Consider the following 23,123-nt stretch of genomic DNA (forward strand, 5'->3'; position numbering starts at 1 on the left):
GAGTAACCTGTGTCACAGTCTTTTGGGTATATCCCCAAGAGTGGTATTGCTGAATCAAATGGTAGATCAATGTCTAGCTTTTTAAGTAGCCTCCAAATGTTTTTCCAGAGTGGTTGTACTAGTTTACATTCCCACCAACAGTGCAAGAGGGTCCCTTTTTCCCCGAATCCTTGCCAACACCTGTTGTTGGTGGTGTTGCTGATGATGGCTATTCTAACAGGGGTGAGGTGGAATCTTAGGGTGGTTTTAATTTACATTTCCTTTATTGCTAGAGATGGTGAGCATTTTTTCATGTGTTTTTGGCCATTTGAATTTCTTCTTTTGAGAAAGTTCTGTTTAGTTTACTTGCCCATTTCTTTATTGGTTCATTAGTTTTGGGAGAATTTAGTTTTTTATGTTCCCTATATATTCTGGTTATCAGTCCTTTGTCTGTTGTATAGCTGGCAAATATTTTCTCCCACTCTGTGGGTGTTCTCTTCAGTTTAGAGACCATTTCTTTTGATGAACAGAAGCTTTTTAGTTTTATGAAGTCCCATTTATCTATACTCTCTCTTAGTTGCTGTGCTGCTGGGGTTTCGTTGAGAAAGTTCTTACCTATACCTACTAATTCCAGAGTATTTCCTACTCTTTCCTGTATCAACTTTAGAGTTTGTGGTCTGATATTAAGATCCTTGATCCATTTTGAGTCAATACTGGTATAGGGTGATATACATGGATCTAGTTTCAGTTTTTTGCAGACTGCTAACCAGTTTTCCCAGCAGTTTTTGTTGAAGAAGCTGCTATTTCTCCATCGTATATTTTTAGCTCTTTTGTCATAGACAAGTTGGTTATAGTTTTGTGGCTTCATATCTGGGTCCTCTATTCTGTTCCACTGGTGTTCATATCTGTTTTTGTGCCCGTACCATGCTGTTTTTATTGTTATTGCTTTGTAATATAGTTTGAAGTCAGGTATTGTGATACCTCCAGCATTGTCCTTTTGACTGAGTATTGCCTTGGCTATTCGTGGCTTCTTGTGTTTCCATATAAATTTCATGGTAGATTTTTCGATCTCTTTAATGAATGTCATTGGAATTTTTATGGGAATTGCATTAAACATATAGATTACTTTTGGGAGTATCGATATTTTTACTATGTTGATTCTACCAAACCATGAGCATGGGAGATCTCTCCACTTTCTATAGTCTTCCTCAATCTCTTTCTTCAGAAGTGTATAGTTTTCCTTGTAGAGGTCTTTCACATCTTTTGTTAGGTTTACACCTAGGTATTTGATTTTGTTTGAGGCTATTGTAAATGGAATTGTTTTCATACATTCTTTTTCAGTTTGCTCATTGTTAGTGTATAGAAATGCTAATGATTTTTCTATGTTGATTTTATATCCTGCTACCTTGTTGTAGCTATTGATGATGTCTAGAAGCTTCTGAGTAGAGTTTTTTGGGTCTTTCAAGTATAGGATCATGTCGTCTGCAAATAGGGATATTTTGACAGTTTCTTTACCTATTTGTATTCCTTTTATTCCTTCTTCTTGTCTAATTGCTCTGGCTAGGAATTCCAGTACTATGTTGAATAGGAGTGGAGATAGTGGGCATCCTTGTCTGGTTCCTGATTTTAGAGGGAATGGTTTCAGTTTTTCTCCGTTAAGTATAATGCTGGCTGTAGGTTTGTCATACATAGCTTTTATAATGTTGAGGTACTTTCCTTCTATTCCTAGTTTTCTTAGAGCTTTTATCATGAAATGGTGTTGGATCTTATCAAAGGCTTTTTCTGCATCTATTGAGATGATCAAGTGTTTTTTTTCCTTGCTTCTGTTAATGTGGTTTATTACATTATTGATTTTCATATGTTGGACTACCCCTGCATCCCTGGGATAAAGCCTACTTGGTCGTGGTGAGTAATCTTTTTGATGTGTTGTTGAATTCGGTTTGCCATTATTTTGTTGAGGATTTTTGCATCAATGTTCATTAAGGAGATTGGCCTATAGTTCCCCTTTTTGGAGGTGTCTTTGCCTGGTTTTGGGATAAGTTTAATACTGGCTTCATAAAATGTGTTTGGCAGTTTTCCTTCCCTTTCTATTTCATGGAACAGTTTAAGGAGGGTTGGTATCAGTTCTTTAAAGGTCTGATAGAATTCAGCAGAGCATCCATCAGGTCCTTGACTTTTCTTTTTGGGGAGACTCTTGATTGCTGCTTCAATTTCATTTTGTTTTCTAGATCTATTCAGATGATTAATTTCCTCTTGGTTCAGTTTTGGATGGTCATATGTATCTAGAAATCTGTCCATTTCTTTAAGATTTTCAAATTTATTTGAATATAGTTTATCAAAGTAGTCTCTGATGATTTCCTGGACTTCCATGGTGTTTGTTGTTATCTCCTCTTTTGCATTCCTGGTTGTACTAATTTGGGCTTTTTCTCTCCTCATTTTAGTCAGGTTTGCCAGGGGTCTATCAATTTTGTTTATTTTTTCAAAGAACCAACTTTTTGTTTCATTAATTCTTTGTATGGTTTTTCTGGTTTCTATTTCGTTGATTTCAGCTCTTATTTTTATTATTTCTCTCCTTCTATTTGTTTTGGGATTTGCTTGTTCTTGTTTTTCTAGGAGTTTGAGATGTATCATTAGGTCATTGATTTGGGATCTTTCAGTCTTTTTAATATATGCAGTCATGGCTATAAACTTTCCTCTCAAGACTGCCTTAACTGTGTCCCATAGGTTCCAGTAGGTTGTGTTTTCATTTTCATTGACTTCCAGGAACTTTTTAATTTCCTCTTTTATTTCATCAATGATCCATTCTTCATTAAGTAATGAGTTATTTAGTTTCCAGCTGTTTTCATATTTTTTGTCTTTACTTTTGTTGTTGAGTTCTACTTTTACTGCATTGTGATCCGATAGTATGCATGGTATAATTTCTGTTTTCTTATATTTGTTGAGACTTGCTTTGCGCCCTAGGATATGATCTATTTTGGAGAAGGTTCCATAGGCTGCTGAGAAGAATGTATATTGTGTACAAGTTGGATGAAATGTTCTGTAGACATCAACTAGGTCTATTTGATCTAGTGCATATTTTAGATCTTGGATTTCTTTATTGATTTTTTGTTTGGATGACCTATCTATTGATGATAATGGGGTGTTAAAGTCTCCCACAACCACTGTGTTGGCGTTTATATATGCTTTTAGGTCTTTCAGGGTATGTTTGATGAAATTGGGTGCATTGACATTGGGTGCATACAGGTTGATAATTATTATTTCCTTTTGGTCTATTTCCCGTTTTATTAGTATGGAATGTCCTTCTTTATCTCATTTGATCAATGTAGGTTTGAAGTCTACTTTGTTAGAGATAAGTATTGCTACTCCTGCCTGTTTTGGGGGGCCAATGGCTTGGTAAATCTTCTTCCAGCCTTTCATCCTTAGCCTATGCTTATTTCTATTGGTGAGATGGGTCTCTTGTAAGCAACAAATTGTTGGATCTTCCTTTTTAATCCATTTCGTCAAGCGGTGCCTTTTGATGGATGAATTAAGTCTGTTAACATTAAACATTAGTACTGATAGGTATGTGGTGATTCCTGTCATTTAGTTGTCTTAGTTGTTTGAAGGTTTGATTGTGTGTACCTAAGTTGAGGTTACTCTCTACTGTCTTGCTTTTTCTTCTCCTGTGGTTTGGTGCTGCCTGCCTTTTCATGGTTAAGTTGGGTTTCACTTTCTGTGTGCAGAATCCCTTGAAGAATCCTTTGTAGTGGTGGCTTTGTGGTCACATGTTGTTTTAGTTTCTGCTTATCATGGAAGACTTTTATTGCTCCATCTATTTTGAATGATAGTTTTGCTGGGTAGAGTATCCTGAGGTTGAAGTTATTTTCATTCGGTGCCCGGAAGATCTCACCCCACGCTCTTCTTGCTTTTAATGTTTCTGTTGAGAAGTCTCCTGTGATTTTGATGGGTTTACCTTTGTATGTTACTTGTTTTTTCTCTCTTACAGCCTTCAATATTCTTTCCTTAGTTTCTGAACTTGTTGTTTTAATGATGATATGTTGTGGAGTAGTTCTATTTTGATCTGGTCTGTTTGGTGTCCTGGAGGCCTCTTGCATTTGTATGGGAATATCTTTCTCTAGATTTGGGAAATTTTCCGTTATTATTTTGTTGAATATATTACGCATTCCCTTCGCTTGCACCTCTTCTCCTTCTTCGATGCCCATGATTCTTAAGTTTGGTCTTTTGATGGAGTCAGTGAGTTCTTGCATTTTCTTTTCACAGGTCTTGAGTTGTTTAATTAATAGTTCTTCGGTTTTTCCTTTAATTACCATTTCATCTTCAAGTTCTGAGATTCTGTCTTCTGTTTGTTCTACTGTTGGATTGGCCTTCCGTTTTGTTTTGCAGTTCTGTTTCGTTCTTTTTTCTGAGGTTTTCCATATCCTGGCAGTTTTCTTCTTTATTGTTGTTTATTTTGGTCCTGAGTTCATTTATCCGTTTATTCATTGTGTTCTCTTTGGTGTTTATACAGTGCTTCTATGGTTTCCTTTATTTCTTCTTTTGTTTTTTCAGATTCTCTATTTTTGTTGTCTTGGAATTTCTTGAGTGTCTCCTGTACATTTTGGTTGATCCTATCCAGTATCATCTCTATAAAATTCTCATTGAGTGCCTGTATTATGTCTTCTTTTAAATTATTCTTGTGGGCTTCATTGGGTCCTTTGGCATAGTTTATCTTCATTTTGTTGGAGTCTGGATCTGAGTACCTGTTTTCTTCATTCCCCTCTGGTTCCTGTACTAATTTTTTGCTGTGGAGAAACTGGTTTCCCTGTTTTTTCTGTCTTCCCATCATTGTCTTTGGTGTTGTTACTGTCTCTATTCTGTGTGCAATTAAGTATTTTCTAGCTTGTAAAAATAACAATGGTAATATTTAGAATGTAAGAGTGAGCTGAGATGGAAAGCAAGAAGTGAAAGAAATGGGAAAAACAAATACACAGACTGGAGGGAGAAAACAGAACAAGGTATCAGACAAGAAGATTTCAAAGGTATATACAGGGAGCTTTAGTGTACTAATTGACAGTAAACTGAACAGAAGTTAGAGAGACAGAGAGAGGATTGCAAATCAAAAATAAAAAAAATAAAGTTAAGAATAAAAATAAAAAATAAGTAAATGAAAGAAAAATCTATTTATAAAAATGTATTAATATAAAATGAAAAATTAGAAAATTTAAAAAAAACCAAAAAAACCAAAAAAACCAAAAAACCTCCAAGTTCAAATGCAGTGAAATCTCAGTCTCCAATCCTGGAGATGGTGCCTCAGATATTGTTCTGTAGTCGTCTCATCAAAGGGGATGCATAAAGTAGAACAAAACTACACAAACCCACACAAAAAAAAACCCCACCAAGTGTCCCATGTTCAAATGCAATACAGTTTCAGTAAGTTTTTCAGCTAGCAGGTATAATTTGGTTGTTCTCTCATAAAAGGTAGGGAGACAAAGAAAAAAAAATAAAGAGTCTGGAGGCAGTTCTGAGAATGGTATCTGCAGCTGTGGCTTGCCTGCCTGCTGCTGTCAGCCTGCTTTTGCTGGAGGCGTTATTTATGCAGATCTCTGGGGTGACCTTAGCACTCATCTGGCCCTGCAGGCTTTGTTTGCTCAGATTTCTCCTGTGTGTGAGCCTCTGCTAACAGGCTTTCCCCTTTCCAAGCACTGGGAAAGGTAACACTGCACCCACGTTCTCAGGCCTGCGTGTTTATTTACAGTTCATGTGGGAGGTGGGTCTTCCTCCCTCTCCTGTGCAGTTCTCCTCCCACCTCCACTTTCACAAGCTTTCCTGCTCCTGATTACTGGGTGGTGCTGCTGCTCCTGCCAGTTGCCATGTTTGCTTACAGCTCATGTGGGAAGTGGGTCTTCCCTCCTCTCCTAGGGAGTTTTCCTCCCTCCGCCACTCTCACAAGCTTTCCTGCTCCTGGTTTCTGGGCGTGTCCCTGCTCCCACCAGAGGCTCTCTGGCCTGCCCAGCTTGTTTATTTACAGTCCCAGGAAGGATTCCCTTCCCCCATTATTCTGCACTCAGTGCGCCCCACCCTCTTTCCTGCGTGTCTTATTTGTTCTTATTGCTTATTACTCAGTTTCTCTTTTTTCCCTGGGTGGAGGTCAGTCTGTCCAGGGGGCTATGCTGCTCTGGCCCAGGCTTGTCTGTGAGAGTACCGCAGTACCACAAAGCTTACCTGGTCCACGTCTTCCCAAGCCATCTGGGCGCCGGCGACTGGACATAAATATTTTAACGCTAACTGCTATTAAATCCATGGAGTTCTTAATAAACAAAACTCATTAAGCCATCATCCAAATGAGGTACACATCATGAGGACTCCTTAGTCCAGAGTAATGGGGAAATGAATGTAAGTGAAAGATGTTCCATTTATACTAATATTTTTATATCAAATATAATATTGAAAAAATATGAAATTAGGCTAAAGTAACATTAAAATATCAGAGGCAACATAAAATAATATTGTTAGATTGCAATCCCTGGGAATTTTGAACTAGGGAAGCAGGACAGAATTGAAAGAATATTTCCCTAATAACACATTTTCATGAAGAAGATGAGCATCAAAAATTAAGGTGTGAAGGAGAAGATAGTAAGAGTTTCTTTCAACACCAGCACCCAAAAATATGTCAACATATAAGAGCATTGTAGACAGCATTTTTACCAGGTAAAGATCACCTTATCTACAGCTGAAGTTTAAATTTTGAAACATGCTTCCCAAAGGCCATAAGCAACAGTTAGAATCAAACTCAATTGCCAGGTAAAGCTGATATGTAACACCATATGCACTGTGTCTGTAAGTATGGAGGTCATGAGAGTCCTGAAAAGATCATTTTTTCAGGACCAAGTAGCAAGTGTGGAAAAAATGACTCTTTGTTCTGTACAGGGAAATATGTCAGAAAGATGCTTTCCATATCAGGAGGCTCTTCCCTGAGCACTGTATATGAGAGGGGTTGAAAACCTAAAATCTGTGGTCAGCAGAGGGCGCTGCTGAAGTGTTCGTGAAAGGATAGTGCTCTGGGCCAGGCCACACAGGAAAGTACTCCACTGGTTTTTTACATACTCCAACAAGCAGTGTCTTCACTGAAGTGAGACTTTCCTGCACCTATGTCCCCAGCAGTTACATGATCACTGACCTGACTTTCACCTTTGATTCCTAGTCCACTCTCTTTCTCTCATCTAGTGATTGTTCAGGACTGATATGTAGGCAGGCAGAGAACAGTCAAACAGAAGGAGTCAATTTACCTGAAGAACCTCAATCAGGAATACTGTGTGCTTGGGGACTAATAATAGAAAATTAAGGAAGCAGAAGGCCCACTACTCCCCCCAAAAAAAACCCCAGAAATCAGTAAGCCCAATTAATGTAGGCTTAATTGTAAAGTCCTGTTTTACATTATTAATGATTAAGTTGATGTTCAAAAGACTTTTTCAATGTATCCCCACTGTCAGTAGGTACAGTGTGGGAAGTACATTGTGTAGGATGTACTATTGGGAGGGGGAAGGTTGAATGAAGGAGATTAAGGTGATGGTATGTGGTTGATGGACTTCATATACCTATATGAAATAGAACTAAGAAACCTCTTGCAATTGCTTTAAATAAGACAGGGAGGGCATTGAGGGGGAGAGACAGGAAATAAAACTCATGTACAATGTAAGTCTAATTGGAATTGCCACTATGAATCTTCCCCTGTATAATGACTATATCCTAATAAAAAACTTTAAAAAATATAAAGTTTTTCTGATGCCCTAAAATAAATTTATTTTAAACTGACAATGAATGTTTTTGAATGTAGTGAGTTGTGGTGAGCAATTGGACTAAAGTTAAAGGGTCTGGGTTCCTAAAGAAAGGCTGTAGCTGGGCATAGTGGTACATACCTGCAATCCCAGCTACTAGAGATGTGGAGGCAGAAGGATCACCTGTTAACTTTAAGCTGGGCAAGGTTAAGGAGACCCTATCTCAAATATAAAATGAAAATAAAGAGCTGAGTTAAATGGCCCAAATGGTATGGCCCTTGACTAGCAAGTGTCAGCCCCTGAGTTCAAAACTGTTCCAGGAATGGGGGCAGGAGTGATACAGGAGAGTAATGGAGGGAATAAATTAAAGTGTGATATACTGTAAGAAATTTTGTAGATGTCACAATGTACTCTTAGTAAACCATTAACAATTAATCCTTTTAAGGTTGAAAAAGAAAAATAAATAAGCAAACAGAAAACTAATTTTTCACTAAAAATAATTAAGTTCCAAAAATTCAAAATTACCTCAATAAGAGTATTAGTTGTCTTTGTGTCACAATAACACAAAAGCAGGAGAACCATTGGGGTGTAGCATTCCTCTTTGTGGACACATCTCCAGTAGACTAAGAACTTCTCACTAGGTTCTACAATTGAACAGACCACCGTGTCTTCCAATACCAAGTTTGTTGGGACAAAGCCTTTACATATGGACCTTTGGACAACACACAAATTACACCAAGTATAGCAGTTTGTTAGGGATTAGAATCTATACTATATTGAAAAAGATGTGGCTTGACCACTAGGGAAATTTGGACAGAAACAGCACTATTCTTTTGATCCTTTGAGGATGGTGAACATGGACTCTGAAGTAAAGGCTGGTATGAAGATTCTGAGGCAAATGTCACATTTCACAATCAAGAACAGAGTCTCAGCATGGGATTTGAAGCAGGTTGGAGAGAATGATGGAGTCTGTGGACTCACTGGAATGAGATTCATCACTAATGCATCCCAGAGTGGGCAGCATCCAGCAGCATGGTCATTGAAGGATAAAAAACACAACCCAGAGGAAGTTATTACCTGGGTCAAGTGGATCCTGGTACTTTAAGATATTCACCCATGTCCAGATTCTCAGTCTTTTCACTGGCTCCAGCTCCTCTTTTCCATGATAATGTTCCCAGAAAAATAAGTGGTCAGATTCATTGTGCGTTGGGGATTTGTGAGAATTTTGCAGAGGTTGCCCAAGGCTCTCTCAGAATCAGAATTCCCTGTTGGTTAACTATAATTCCAAGTTTATTGTTGAAGAAATATGTGACTTAAGATTTTCTTTGTCCTTTTTCAAGACAACATGTCTTAAGTTTTTAAGTATTTAAGTTTAAGTATTTGTCACTTAATTTAGTTGATTTTACAATGAATGTTGAAAACTAATATTGTTAAAGTTTCTTTCCAATTACCATTTCTATTTCTTTCTATATTGCTTTTTTGTACCATTCTCCTTAGCTATTATATTACACATACACCTATTCACATACATAGACATGACATACACAGGAATAAGCATATACAAACACAAATAATTCATGCAAATATATTGTAGCAGATACGTTTAATAATTGTCCATAATATACTTTAAAGTAAATATTTGTGATATGAGATAATGCCTTCAAATATATATCACCTTGAACTTCCTTTCTGATACACAAATTAGGAAGCTGATAAATTACAGGGTGTTTGAAAATGCTTCAGGATATTGACACTGATTTGTTCAGAAAAACTGTTATCTTTTTTTCTGATTGTAAGATACTTGTTTTTCTTTGGTATTATAATGGATGTTGGGAGGAATCTCATAATTTCCTGGTGATCATATTAACATTCTACTGAAAATGTGTAGTTCTTTTAAGCCCTTCCGCATGATCCATGTCTTCTTAGAGCAGAGACAGATGCCATTGGAAGCCTTGTAGTGCTGTTCTATGTGTCTGTACCAAGACTTGTGGTGATACTGGAGCTCATGAAGATACTTTCAAGGACTGAGTGAGTAGGAGGTAGAGTGAGAGTTTCCAGCCTTGCTCTTTAGGGTCCAAGTAGGGTCTCTGTGGAGTAAGGGGAACCTGTTAGTCACCTCCAAATAAAATATGCATTCATTTCTCTTGGAGGAAAGAAAAGTTCACCAGCAGGGAACAGTTTGTTATAAAGTAGATGAACAGGATAGGATATGGATAATGTATCTTTTTTATCTACTCCAGTAGGCCTTATAGACAATGAATTGACCCTGAAGTCAATAAGGGTATGAAGCAGCTGATTTGGTGAAAGGCATCAATCCCCATATTAATGTCTATGTCCCCTTGTAGAAAGTGGTCTGCAATGTTCTACCCTCTGAGTCTTCAAGACCTCTCCCCTGGGACATCAGGTCAAACACTAGTGCAGAAAGAGAGAGGAAACTGATTTGCATGAAGATCCTTCAATGTGTTTGAGCAGCCCTGAAAAGGCCTTGAGAACGTTAAACTCAAGCTGAGGAGTTTGAGAACAACTGGTACTTGTTAAGTTTCCCACCATGGTCAGAATAATGTTTCTTCTTGCTCTCCTCACTTATGGCTCAGGTCAGTGGGACTCACACTCTAGAGGAGATCACATAAAAGCAAGATGTCAGGGTGATGCTTCTCTGCATATCAATAACTGTATCTCTTGTTTGTTTTAGGGGTGAATTCTCAGACTGTGGTGACCCAGGAGCCATCATTGTCAGTTTCTCCAGGAGGGACAGTAATACTCACCTGTGGCCTTAATTCTGGATCAGTGTCTGCAAGTAACTACCCTAGCTGGTATCAGCAGATCCCAGGCCAAGCTCCCTACAGCCTTATCTACAACACAAACAACCGGCCCTCTGGGGTCTCTGATCGCTTCTCTGGTGCCATCACAGGGAATAAAGCCTCCCTCACCATCACAGGGGCTAAGATGGAGGATGATGCTGATTATTACTGTGCACTGGATATGGGAAGTTACATTTACACAGTGATCTAAACCCATGGGGAAGTGATACAAAAACTTGTTCATATTCTCACAATGGATCAGCACAACGATGCAGAAGAGAAGGTGATGGTGTGAGATGGTCAATTCCATCATAGGGAAATGAGGCTCCAGGGCAGTGTCCAGTCCAGAATTTGTGGCCATGCAGTTCATCCTGTCTCTCCCTGTGTATATTGATCTCTCAGTATACCTCCTCTAATTGCTCCCCACTCTGCTTATGATAATGGAATGGAGTACACCTCCCTCCAAAATGAAAAACAACAGTAAGACTCAGAGATCCCCTCCTTTACCTTCAAGAATCATCTTATTCAAAACCTATTAACATAGTTGCTCATTCATTAATGTGAAACTGAAGATCCAATTAATACCTTATTTCTGTTTGAAATAGAATTTTCATCTCATCGAAAGGCTGTTCCCCTTCTCATTTTGAGTCAGAAACTTGTGATTGTACACAAGAATCTGTATTCACAAGATTCTGAAGGAATTTTATTAACATTCATGTTTGGAGAACACTCTACTTTTAGGATCTGTATGTAAAATGCAGTCAGGCTAACATATCGAACTGATTCAAGAAGAATGATGCAATTTAAAACTTTAGTATAAAATATGGGAGGAATTTCTACAAACAAACTTTATAGCATGTTACCATAAGATCATATGAATATTTTCAGTACTAGTTAAATCTCATGAAGGACTGCCCTCTAGACACTGCTAAAAGCTATTTAGTTACTGGCTGCAGGACACACAAATGAACAGAACACAAGGTTAGACATAGATATGAGCAGATCACTATTGACTTGAATATTGTACTGAGCAAGTGAACATTTAAACGTTTGAGGAAAATTCGTTGGATTTATTCTTCTTTGCACCTAGGAAAAATATATTACACGTTGTTATGTTGAGGTCATACATCATTAGAAGTAAAGGAAATATTATATGGGTACTTCATTTATGTGTACATATCATTGGTATCTTTCATGTATTTTTCAAGAATTCTAGCTTTCTCTTTTGTAATTTAAATACTATTGTAATTGATACAAAAATACAACATGATTATGGGTTGAAATTACCCCAAATATCAAACAAAATCACAGACAGAGAGTGGTGTGCACAATATATTCTTGAAAGTATACACCAGATGTACAGTCCCTTGTAGGTACTAGTGTGCAATCAGAACTAGTAGCTGCATAAACCAAGCCTCTGAGCACATAGTTCCTTCAGTGTCTTCAGTTGCTGGATAAATATAAGCATCAGAACAATAATATGAAATATTTTCTTTCAGTTCCTCTTTAATATCCAGTCCATATAGCATACTAGTATTTGAGATGCCTTCATATAATCTGAATCAGATTCTCACACTATAAGAGTTCACCTGAAAAGGAACAAGTAAATACCTTGGGAGAATTTTTCTTTCTCTCTCTCTCACATATGGTAAATAAGTATTCCTATATTTATGTGTGCATATAGATATGTGTGTGGGTGTATATATATGTATTATAAACATGCAGGAACATATTATTTTTAACTTCTTAACTTTAAAGAAACTTTTTCTACAGTTTTTAACAATTATTCTACCAAACAACTTATATGTGAGGTGAGGTTTCCATCTTGGATTAATTCTCTCTACAAAACACATTCTAAGGAGGGAGGCTCAGAGAAGCAGATAACAAGTTGTTAGATAAGAAAGAGATTTTGGAGAAGGGGGCTACTGGTGAAGACAGACTGGAAAGGACTTGGAGTGGAAAAATCCTGCATACCACAGCTCGGTTGAGTGAGCCCAGATGTTCTGGTGCTTATCTGAGGGGTCTGCTTCCTGCAGGCAGATCAGATGCTGGGCACCAGGCAAGAGCATCATTCACCTGTTTTCTCCCTTCAGGATCCCCTGGAGGGAGGCCATAGTGTAGCATTTCTTAGATCATCACCATTTGATTTAACACTGTACCCACCCTGAGAATAGGGGCTGTGCCCTTCTGCCTGCTGTGTGATCCTTCACGTGGTCCAACATGTGAAGTTAAGCTGGGATGTATCAGTGCATTGGAGCTCTTGCTATATTCAGGCCCCGAAGCCTTGGGAAATCCCTTCTGTCCTGATTTACATACTCTGAAGGCCCTCAGACATGAGATATCCTCTTAGTATATCTCCATTCCCCCTTGCTCCTGACCCATACTAAATCAGTGACCTGAGGCCAACTGTTGAAATCCCTGTGTTGTCATCTTTCAGCTGCTATGGAAAAACCACCTTAGAACATTTATTAATAGAGAAAGATTTATTTTGTTTCATTGTTTCAGAGTCTTCTCTCCATGGTCACTTGATCCTGTTGCCTTGGGCTCAGTGCCAAAGGTATAAAACGTGATGGCAAGCAAATGCAAAAGAAACGGATTAAATAATGGCAAGCATCTAATTTCTTCTACAGGATCACACCATCAAAGACCTAATCTGCCATGTAACCCAGCTCCTAAAAGTTCTTCTATGTTCCAGTAACTCCACAACCTGGTGATCAAGTTGTTAGTATATGGGCCTTTAGGGAACAATTAACACAAACTTTCCCTGAGAAGAATGGGGAAAAGATAACAAGTGTCCCCAAGATTAATTTCATTTCTCTCTCAAAACTTTACTTGATATCTAAATTGATATAGAATTATGCCAGAATTCAGAGAATACTTCTATTCTCTTTTCTATTTTGAAATCTAATCACTGAGTTGGACCCAATAACAGGGCCTAATAGTAATGGGAGAATATTTTGGCCTGTCTTGGAAAAATAGAAGAAACAGAAGTTCCCCTTGCACTGAATGGGGTGAATATTCTGTCTCACCTCTGAATGTCCTGCATTTCTGTCTCCCGTGGAATGTCCACCATGGAAAGTGAGTTCCCAGGATTGAACTCTACTCCACAATGTGAGATTAACAGGTAATTTTAGGTGGTCAGGGGCTGTGTGGGGACATGAGATTAAGTTCATTGTGTTTGGTAACTTCCCTGCTCCGTCCCATTAGACAGCATAAAGTGGACAGTAAGGCATTCCTAATATGCCTGTGCCTCAAAAGGAAGGGGGGATGCTGCCTTTCTCAACCTCTGCATTGGTGAACATGTCTTCCTTGAGCATCTCTGTGAGCCAGGAAGAGTGAGGATGATTATCATTCTCTATCATGGGGCACTTAACAACAATGCTCACATTATTTCCAAACCAGCAGAGGAGTGAGAGAAGAGTTGAATGACATGGCACCCAAGCCTTGGCTAAGTCACGTGACTAGCCTTGTTTGTTTTGTCAGAATTCAGGTTTCAGAGGCACTACAGGAAACTGCACAATAGGCCTCATCTTATCAAACCTTTACTAAAATTTCATCATTTGCAACAACACATTTTGTATTTTATCACAATGATCAGAAATTCTAGATTGTAGGATCAGCAACTGTGAAATTGGGTCCATGATGTGTCAGAAGAGAGCAAGAAAAAGAGCATCCATAGTGACTGCCTGAGGCCAACCAGGTGTCAAGCACTGTGTCCAACCATATCAGACAGTGAACACCTACTTTGTGCCAGCCCCAGCTATCAGTCTGCAGAGTACTATCTGAACAAGAAAGAAAAGATTTTGTGCTTATGGATATGACACTTTTTTGAAGAAAGAAGGAAATCATGTAAATATATCTCCAGCAAAAAGATGCTATGACAGAGTAAAGAGAAAATGGCATAGGATACTCCAAAAATTGAAAAGAAAGAGTAAGAATCTGAATTTAAGCTCATGAAGAAAAGTTCAAATGCTAGAGTAGATGAAAAGAGTAGGGGGAGATGTAGGAACTAGGCTACTGGAAGAATTCAGGTTCAGCATGTTTTTGTGGGAAGGAGGCACTGACACTACGTTAAAGAAGAGTTCAAGGATGTTTTACGAAGTGGGTGTATGAGAATATATGGCCCCAGAGGGAAAGAATTCACAGGCAGGTGTTGGATTGAAACCCTGTGCTGACTTAGGCATTTTCTATGTCTGGACTCCTATGTTTAAACATAGCTGTGATAGAAATATCCACAATACTCTCAAAACTTGCTCAATGATGCCACAGGATTTTTCCCACCCAGTGGAAATTGGAGTATCCCCATCTCAGGTTTATTGGATATATCCATCTAAGAAATGTTAGCCCCAACATCACTCCCTAAACAAAGCACAACACCACTCATCTAGGAAAAATAATCTAAAATTTATAGTTACCATGAGATGATAAAAGCAGAAAGAGTGTTCATGAATGTCTCATCTACTCAGAAGGATGAATGGAAGAGAAGTCTCAAGTCATTACAGCCAGGGCTCAGCTTACCACACTTTCCTGGTGTCCTTTCTTCATCTGTCTTCTCAGGTGAGGACCAAACCCAGTTACTCTGCATAAGATCCTCTGAACCTTTCACACACCCCATATTGAGCCTCTTCTCCCATCACACAAGCTGTTCCCTAGCTCACAACATGTTCTTTGCTGGGATTCTCCCCTTCATGAGTTCTGCTCACAGAGAAGTTGTCACAGTACCCTCCTCTGTGCTGGGCAGGGTGACAGTAAGCCTTACTCTATTCAGCCCCTAAGGGCACAAGTACATCTATTGTGAACCCTGAGCAGATTTCCCTGAATCCACCACATTGGACTCTCCTCAGCTTCCTACCTGGGGCATCTGTCATTACCCAGTACTGTATAACATGCTCAGTACTGATTAAATAATATATATCTCCTTGTTTCTCATACCCTATCAATTCTTGTAAGGCAACAACCCTAATATTCACCGGTAGCACATTATTTAATAAAGGAAAGGGAACTTGAGCAATGGAGGATCCACAAGGAAAATATGTCATGATAAAACTCCATGATTGAGAAAAAGAAATATTTGAACTACAAGGAAGTTCACACTTCAAACACAGTAGAAATTGTTGGTGCACATCTGGGTGCATTTCAGTGCAAAAGAAAGAGAAGAATGAAAGTGTATTTTTGTTTGAAAATGAGCACACAACTCTTATAAAGTAAACAAATATGAAACATAAAATAGTTTTCATTTTGATACATTATGAGGAGAATGATATAGTGGAAAATACTGGTCAAAACACATTTATAAATATACTATCATTTTTGAGGTTGGAAAGACTTTTAAAAATAAATTTCAGAGTGTCAGAAACACTGGCCAATATCCTTTATGGATAATAACCATAAAACTTTCATGTTTGTCACCTTCATCCTGATCAGAGAGAAATTTTCACAATAGAGACCTCATGAGTCCTGGCCAATAAACATTAAATTTGGTTCTAGAAAGATTTCCCCTCTCAGCAGTCTAAGGACAGCATAAAGATGAAGACACTTGAGGTATGTGGGATGCCACAGTGAGACCTCCCTGCCTACTTTGAAGCAGAGTCCATTTAGATATCACTGGGAAAGAAGGTCTGACTCTGAGTGCCAGTGCTCACCATATGACATGATCAAGTGCCTGCACTTGAACACCTCATGGAGCCCATTATTGAGGTGCTGGAGATGATGAGAGCTGGAATGAGCCACATGGCCCTGCCTGATGCCTGTGCTCAGGAATCACTAATTCAACTCACTTGACTCATTCCACCACAAGCTTCCAACCACATGCTTCTATAGCTATAGCACTGTGATATCTTTGGGAGCAGGTTTCTGTTTAGGGCCCAGAGTGAGAGTAAAATGCTTAAGGATCCTCATTAGTACAAATGGACAAACGCCCTTTCAGAGAATGAAAAGGGCAAGGGAGCACTTCTTATCTCTAGGTCATAGAAGGCAGGAATCATGGATGGCCTCCACCTGTCCTCCTCTGTTAGTCCAGCTCCCCAATTATTGCACAGGGGCCTAGATGTGGGGTATTGGTAGGGCCTGGAAAGAACATGAGCTCTGGTTTCTCCTGTGAATTCCACAAATCAATATACTTGTACATTTCCCACTTCCATTATCTTTGGCACCATCTCTGCTGAATCAGCCACCCTCAGAATCTGGGAACCCTGGAGAGACAGTCACAGTCTCCTGTGCTTGAAGCAGCAGCAACTTCTGTGGAAGTTACGTGCATTGATACTAACAGTTCTAGGGAACATCCCACAAACTCATTATAGCAATAGGTACAGACCCTCAGCATCCATGATTGCTTCTTTGGCTCCAAGTCTGGCAGTTTGGCCAGTCTAACCATCACTGGACTCCAGTGATGAGGTCAATAATAACTATGATGCAGCCTCAAAGCTCATATAGTGCTTCAGGTCCATGGGAAAATAAAGAATCCTTCTTCTTTTATGACTGATTTGACTCTGTAGACTTCTTTTGGCACCCTTTTGGGCTTTGGTGAATTGTACTTGATCTTACAGAAGAAATCCCATGGCATTCAGGACCCTAGGTGCATCTGGTTTTTGAGGCTTTTATGCTATAATAGATTATTATTGTTATGATCTTATTTCTTACTCCATCAGTATATAGATAAGTATAATTGTACCTGCATTACATGGATTTTGCCACTGATGTTGAAAGAAATCAATTTATGAGGTACATTCACGTGTGTCTCTTCAATGTAAAACCTGCTTATTTCACAAAAATAATGCAAAGCATCATTCCCACATTACTGTTTGGTTGGGATGCTATTGAAATGCATTTCAGTTCTTTGGGAATTAGAAGAATGAAAAGTGTAGTGTAGCCCAAAGCATGTTCTAATCTGCTACATGTCGTCTCCCCAGAGCCTACAGAGGAGATGCCTTCGGATGTTTTCCTATGTGGTTCTGTGCTTGTGAAGTGCTGAGTTCTGCTGTGTCCAGTTTATTAATCCCTCCAGACAGCAGTGATTACATTGTGCTGGGAGAGGCCATTTTAGAGAAAGTTACCTACTGGATGCACAAATTATTTTGAGGATTATGTTTTCAGATAATATTTCAAGATCTGCTTCCAAGGAATTGTGTGATAGTAAAACTTGATACATAGGATATTAGGGTTCACTATCCTGAAAGGGATTGTCCATGCCTGGCCCACGTCAAGAATGTAAGAGAAGCAAGAAAGAATTTCATTTGGGGTGACCCAGGTAGATATATTGTGCCTAGCAGTTTAGGTCTGTTCAATGTGTGTGTCCTGTATAGTCATCAGAATAATGACTAAGTTACCAGAATTATGCAAAGAGGCAATTAGAATTGCATAATGCATGGTACTGGAAAAGGCCAGAGGTCCCAGCAAAATAGACGTGAAACATAAAGAGGGGACTGAAAGTTGCAACATACCGACCAATTCAACAGGGTTGAGAGAGTGAACAAAGACATGATGTGGTAGGAACTGGAATGTAAATGGGCATGGAGCTACCCTGAGAATCATGGGGAAGATAATATGAGTAACCATGTCAGTGTCCTCTGCCCATGTTCACTGTTCCAGCTTCTCCTTCTGAGATTCTTGGGGAGGTGGGACTAGGTGACTGCCGTTGTCCCATTGTCTTTCCAAAAACACCAAAACAGCTTCTCACTCTGTGCTCACACAGGAATGGCACAGTCCAGTGAAGAACAGGTGAGTCCTGGTAGGATATGGCTGTGTAGAGACAAGAGGTTAAATTGCATTATGCATGGGCATTGCCTACATCCATTCTTTTTTTATTTTTTGTGAACTGGGATTTGAATTCAGGGCTTACACCTTGAGCTATTCCACAAGCTCTTTTTTGTGAAGGGCTTATCTGAGATGGGGGTCTCTCAAATTATTTGCCCGGGATGGCTTTGAACTGCAATCTTCCTGATCTCTGCCTCCTGAGTGGCTAGGATTACAGGCATAAGCCACCAGCACCCAGATACATCCATTCTTTTATGAAAGTAAAGTAGAAAGTGCAGAAGCTAAAACGTGCATGTCTGGGTGGAAGGCAACTGTGCACTGTCACTAGGCATCTGTTATACAGATCTACCTAAAAGACACCACATGACTTTGGCCTGGAACCATGTATCCCTTATTCACTGGGGCCTGGAAAGTATGTTCTCCTAGGATCCTGGAAAATATGAAACAACCCATCACCAGGGTCTGTGCCCTCCCAGGATCAGTTTTCCAAGCATGTTTCATATTCCAGACCCATAATTGAGCTTCTATATTCAGGTTAGATTCTGGTTTGTATGATGAGTTCCTTCCTGACCTCTCACTGCTGTTGTGAATTAGAGAGGCTTGGGAATCTCAGTCCTCCCAGGTGAGGAGCCTCACTATGTAGACCTATATAGAATTTTCCAGTGAGATATGATTCCTTCTTTCTCTTCTTTCTATTTACTGCATAGATGACTGAAAACTGGTTTTGGTTCTGAGGATGAAAGTATAGCTTACAATAAACATGTTTCTCTCAACTAAATTATCTCCTTAATTGTGTTTTCCCCTGACATTCACATTCTGGGGCTCAGTCTGTGCTAACTCAATCATCTTTTGCTTACTGACCTGTGGGGCAGAGTCACAATCTCCCTTACTGGAAGCAGAAGCATTGCTGGGAATAGGGATGAACCCTGGTAGCAGCAACTTTATGGTAATGACCCAATTTCCTCCATATCATACTAGGACTAGACCCTGAAGGACGATGACTAGAGTTTTCATATTCCAGGTCAGTGAGCACAGCCTCCCTCACTATCTTATGGCTATAGGCTGATTAATACACCATTACTTAGGAAAGCATATTTGCTCACATAGTGTTCCATGCCACTGAGGAAGTCAGACAAAACCTGCTTGTTAGTGATTTGGCTTTCTTCTGCAGCATCATATCTTGGAAAAGACAACTGATAAAATGATTTTCGTATCAAAAGTCAGGATTTGGAGCACAATACAGTGAACGTGTTCTGCTGCATATGGCCACATCACCCCAGATTGGAACCCTAATACACTCCTCTTCAACCCCACATGATGATTTTTCTCATTGTGATGAAACAGTCCTAGATGCCAAGGTGGAATGCCCTGATATTGAGAAAATGATGTGTCAGGACAGAATGAGTGTAGGCAGAGGAATCTTTGGAGGTTTATAAGAAAGAATCTGTTTTAAGTTTATAAATGAACATTCAGATGCTGCACTAAAGATGTAAAAAGCAGAAGGGGAGATGAAAGCAGTGTGACAAGCTAGGTTACCTGAAGAGAACAGATTCAGTGGACTTTTGGGGAAGTCTGCCTGATGCCTGAGACAGATAAAGAGGGTTCGTGGTTGGCTTGTGGAGCTAGATGGGGTCTCAGTGAGCTAACATCCTGGGGGAAGAGTTCATTGACAATGGTGCTGGGTCCAGACCTAGATCTCCTTGCTATGATTAAAATGTTTAGCAAGTCTAAAACCTTGCTCAAGGAAGACACAGTAATATTTCTCATCTAATGACAACTGGAGAAACTATGTGACATGATTAACATATCCTTTAGCCAAAAATGACATCTCTAATATCAGTCTCAGATCTAGGGACACTTGCACTCACCTAGGACAAATTGGTTGAAAGTCAATAGGATCAGGAGAAGAATATCACAGAAAAATGCTCATGAAACCTCCTATTACCATTTGGAGTGAGGAATGAGAAGTGTCAGAATGCAAACCAGTGGCTCAGCTCCCAAAATCTCCCAGTGCCACTTATCAATTCTTTCCTTATGCAAAGCCAAAACCAAAAGACTCAGCACAAACACTTCTTCACAAGAGATAAGAAAATCCAGTGATAACATCAAAACAAAAGGATTATCATCATAGAGCAAGGTCAGTTTGGGGGTAGGTGCATACTGACACCAAAGAGAGAGGGTATCATTTAAGTGCATGAAGAAAAGACTCTTGGATAAAAAGAAAATCATCACGAGAAAGGGAGATGGAAGGAAGTATTTTTTCTAGGAGATCAGATTCAACATATTTTTGTGGAAAAGAGGTACTGAGTCATGGGCTCAAGGCTTCAAGTTTAGCCTTAGGAAGAGGAAAGGATGGGAGGGAGTAATCCTGCTGTGGGAAAAGTTCACAGAAAGTGTCTTGGGCTGAAACCCTGATCTCATTACCATGATGGAAACCTTGACAACAGTCTGGATCTTGACTCACTGAAACTATAGTAATTATCCTCTCCAATGCCAAGTGGGAAATTTCTCTCTGAGTTTTATTTGAACTATAACTTCTCAAAGACAAGCCAACCACAGCATCTCCAAAATAAGCAAAACCAGCTCTTCTCCAGGACACATTAATCTGAAATTCAATATCCCCAAAGAAAGTCAGAAAATAGAAAAAAACTGTTCACAATTTATATCCAAAACAGATTCAGCATTCTCCACCTGATGGTTTCTGGCCAAAGCAATGTAGATCACTCACTAAGCTGGGTCTGACTCTGAGTCAGCTGTGACACAGCTCCATTGGGATAAAAATCCAGTTATTGAGATCCATAAATGCACTCACACTTGTTTACCTGACTTGGATTTTCCTTATCACTTTTCCATCTTGGGTGCTATGCCCTTATCCTGTAATTATCATACATTCAATGCTAGAGCCACTTCACCTCAATTTCCCTTCAATTTTCAGCCCCATTACCCTCTTATGATTACACTAACTGCTCTTCTGCAATATGTTGTTTTATAAAAGGCAAGCATCTCTGCAAAAAAAGTCAGGATCAACAGAAATAAATGTGTAGCATCTCTTGAGAAACAATCCAGAATCTAAGAAAAGAACCTCTGATTCTAAAGGGAATCTACACTTCAGAGAAAATAGACATGACTAGTGCTTCTCTCTGGGGGTATCTAACTAGAAAATCTTTAAAAATCAGAATAAAAATTTAAAAACTTCACTCTTGATAGGGATTGCATTAAACATGTAGATTGCTTTCGGTAGTATTGCCATTTTTTACTATGTTGATTCTATATACTTCGTATCTATTATTTCCTGATGGGGAAACAGTTCTCCTTCATTGCCTTTTCTCCTTCATTCCCCACATCATATCCTGAAGTACATGGCTTGAGCCCACCTGTGTGCCAGCCCCAGTAAACTCTATAGAGCTTAGCCCAGGTTTCAGCAAGGCAATTTTCCTGGACCCCTAAGCCACTGGCCACCATGCTTATTCATATTTGTGAATACTCCATACTTCAGAACACATTCTCTGTGATCAAGGTGTTTTTTCTCTGTTTCATCACTGGTATCTACTTTGTGAACTTCTCTTTTTCCTCACATGAACACTGCATTCATTTCCTCTGCTCCTGTGATCTTTCTGATCCTGTAATCCCCATGAGCACACAGACCATCATCTTCAATCTGGTGAGTTCATATGGGGCTACTCTACTTTTTCTCTTTTCAATTGTGAAGCTTATGGATGTTGTCTGTATCAAACCAACTGCTACCTCAACACTCACAGTTCCTAAAGCAATGATGAGGTTATCTGACTTAGCCTAGTAAATTCACTGCCTAACAGAGAATTCAAATGAGATAGCTGTTTAATACATATTTAGAAAATACACATCCACCTCAAACTACATTCTCCACCATATAATGCCCTAGGGTGGACCTAAGTTAGGGAGATTCCTATCCCTGATCACAGCATGAAATCAGAGAGAGAAAATCTCCAGAAGAGAACCCATGGGAAAGAGGATTCATAACAGCCTCATTCTAGTGTGAGATAATGTTCAGCCTGCAGCAATCCCTGCTCATTAAAAATTCAGGAAATGATAGGAAAATTCATGCTCAAAAGCATCCCCAACATCACAGGGGAAAAAGCTAAAGGGAACACTTGATGTGGGTACATTTGCAAAAAAAATCATTGATAATAAATTAAATTGAATAATATTCCTGGTATACACATATGTCACAAAAATCATTAAAAGTACTTATAAGAAATACACAAGATTGGCATGCAAAGGAAAACGAAACATTTAAATTATTGTGCCTTAAAAGTGAACATTTAATTTAAAAAAACATTGGTTATTTGAGCATGAGTGTTGATTATATTAATTTGTTGGATGTACTTACATTTGAATTCAAAGCCTCTACCTGCGAGGCAGGTGCTCTACCACATTGGCCACGCTTCCAGCCACTTCTGTTTTAGGTTATTTTTGTCAGGTAAGGTCTCTCATTTTTGCACCAGCCAGTTTCAGACCATTACCCTCCTACTTAGGTCTCTATACAAGTGGTATTACAGGCATCAGCCAAAAAGCTTAGCTTCTTTGTTCAATTTGGTTCTTCCTAATTTTTGCCCAGGCTGGACTCTAATCACAATCCTCCTGATCTCTGTCTCCTTTGTTGCTGGCAAATGAGAAGTTAGCCACACATCCTATGTTGCCCCTCTTGGGGAAAGTAGAATATTTGCCTTCCTTTCCCATGAAATAGAGCTCATTTTCTCTATGAAATTCATCACCTCCAATAACAAAATTGGAACCAGAATGTTTGAAACAGAATAGTAGGCCTTGCTGCATATGAATAGATAAAACCATGTAAATG

At 39.1% G+C, this 23,123-nt stretch overlaps 1 protein-coding gene across 2 annotated transcripts in view; it reads left to right on the top strand.

The window, feature by feature from the left end:
• Nucleotides 1-23,123, top strand: part of LOC109684467 (immunoglobulin lambda-1 light chain-like) — a 781,398-nt gene that overhangs the window by 138,840 nt on the left and 619,435 nt on the right. The window contains exons 1-2 of one of the 2 annotated variants that reach the window (XM_074061174.1): nucleotides 10,206-10,327; nucleotides 10,426-10,729. The exons of the other annotated variant lie outside the window; for it this stretch is intronic. Coding sequence (XP_073917275.1) covers nucleotides 10,282-10,327; nucleotides 10,426-10,729 — 350 coding nt within the window. The 5' untranslated portion in view covers nucleotides 10,206-10,281. Of the gene's footprint in view, nucleotides 1-10,205; nucleotides 10,328-10,425; nucleotides 10,730-23,123 lie in introns of those variants that run through there. 2 annotated transcript variants of the gene reach the window in all.

Source organism: Castor canadensis, chromosome 18, assembly GCF_047511655.1.
Source record: "Castor canadensis chromosome 18, mCasCan1.hap1v2, whole genome shotgun sequence".
In the NCBI taxonomy this organism is placed as follows: Eukaryota; Metazoa; Chordata; class Mammalia; order Rodentia; family Castoridae; genus Castor; species Castor canadensis.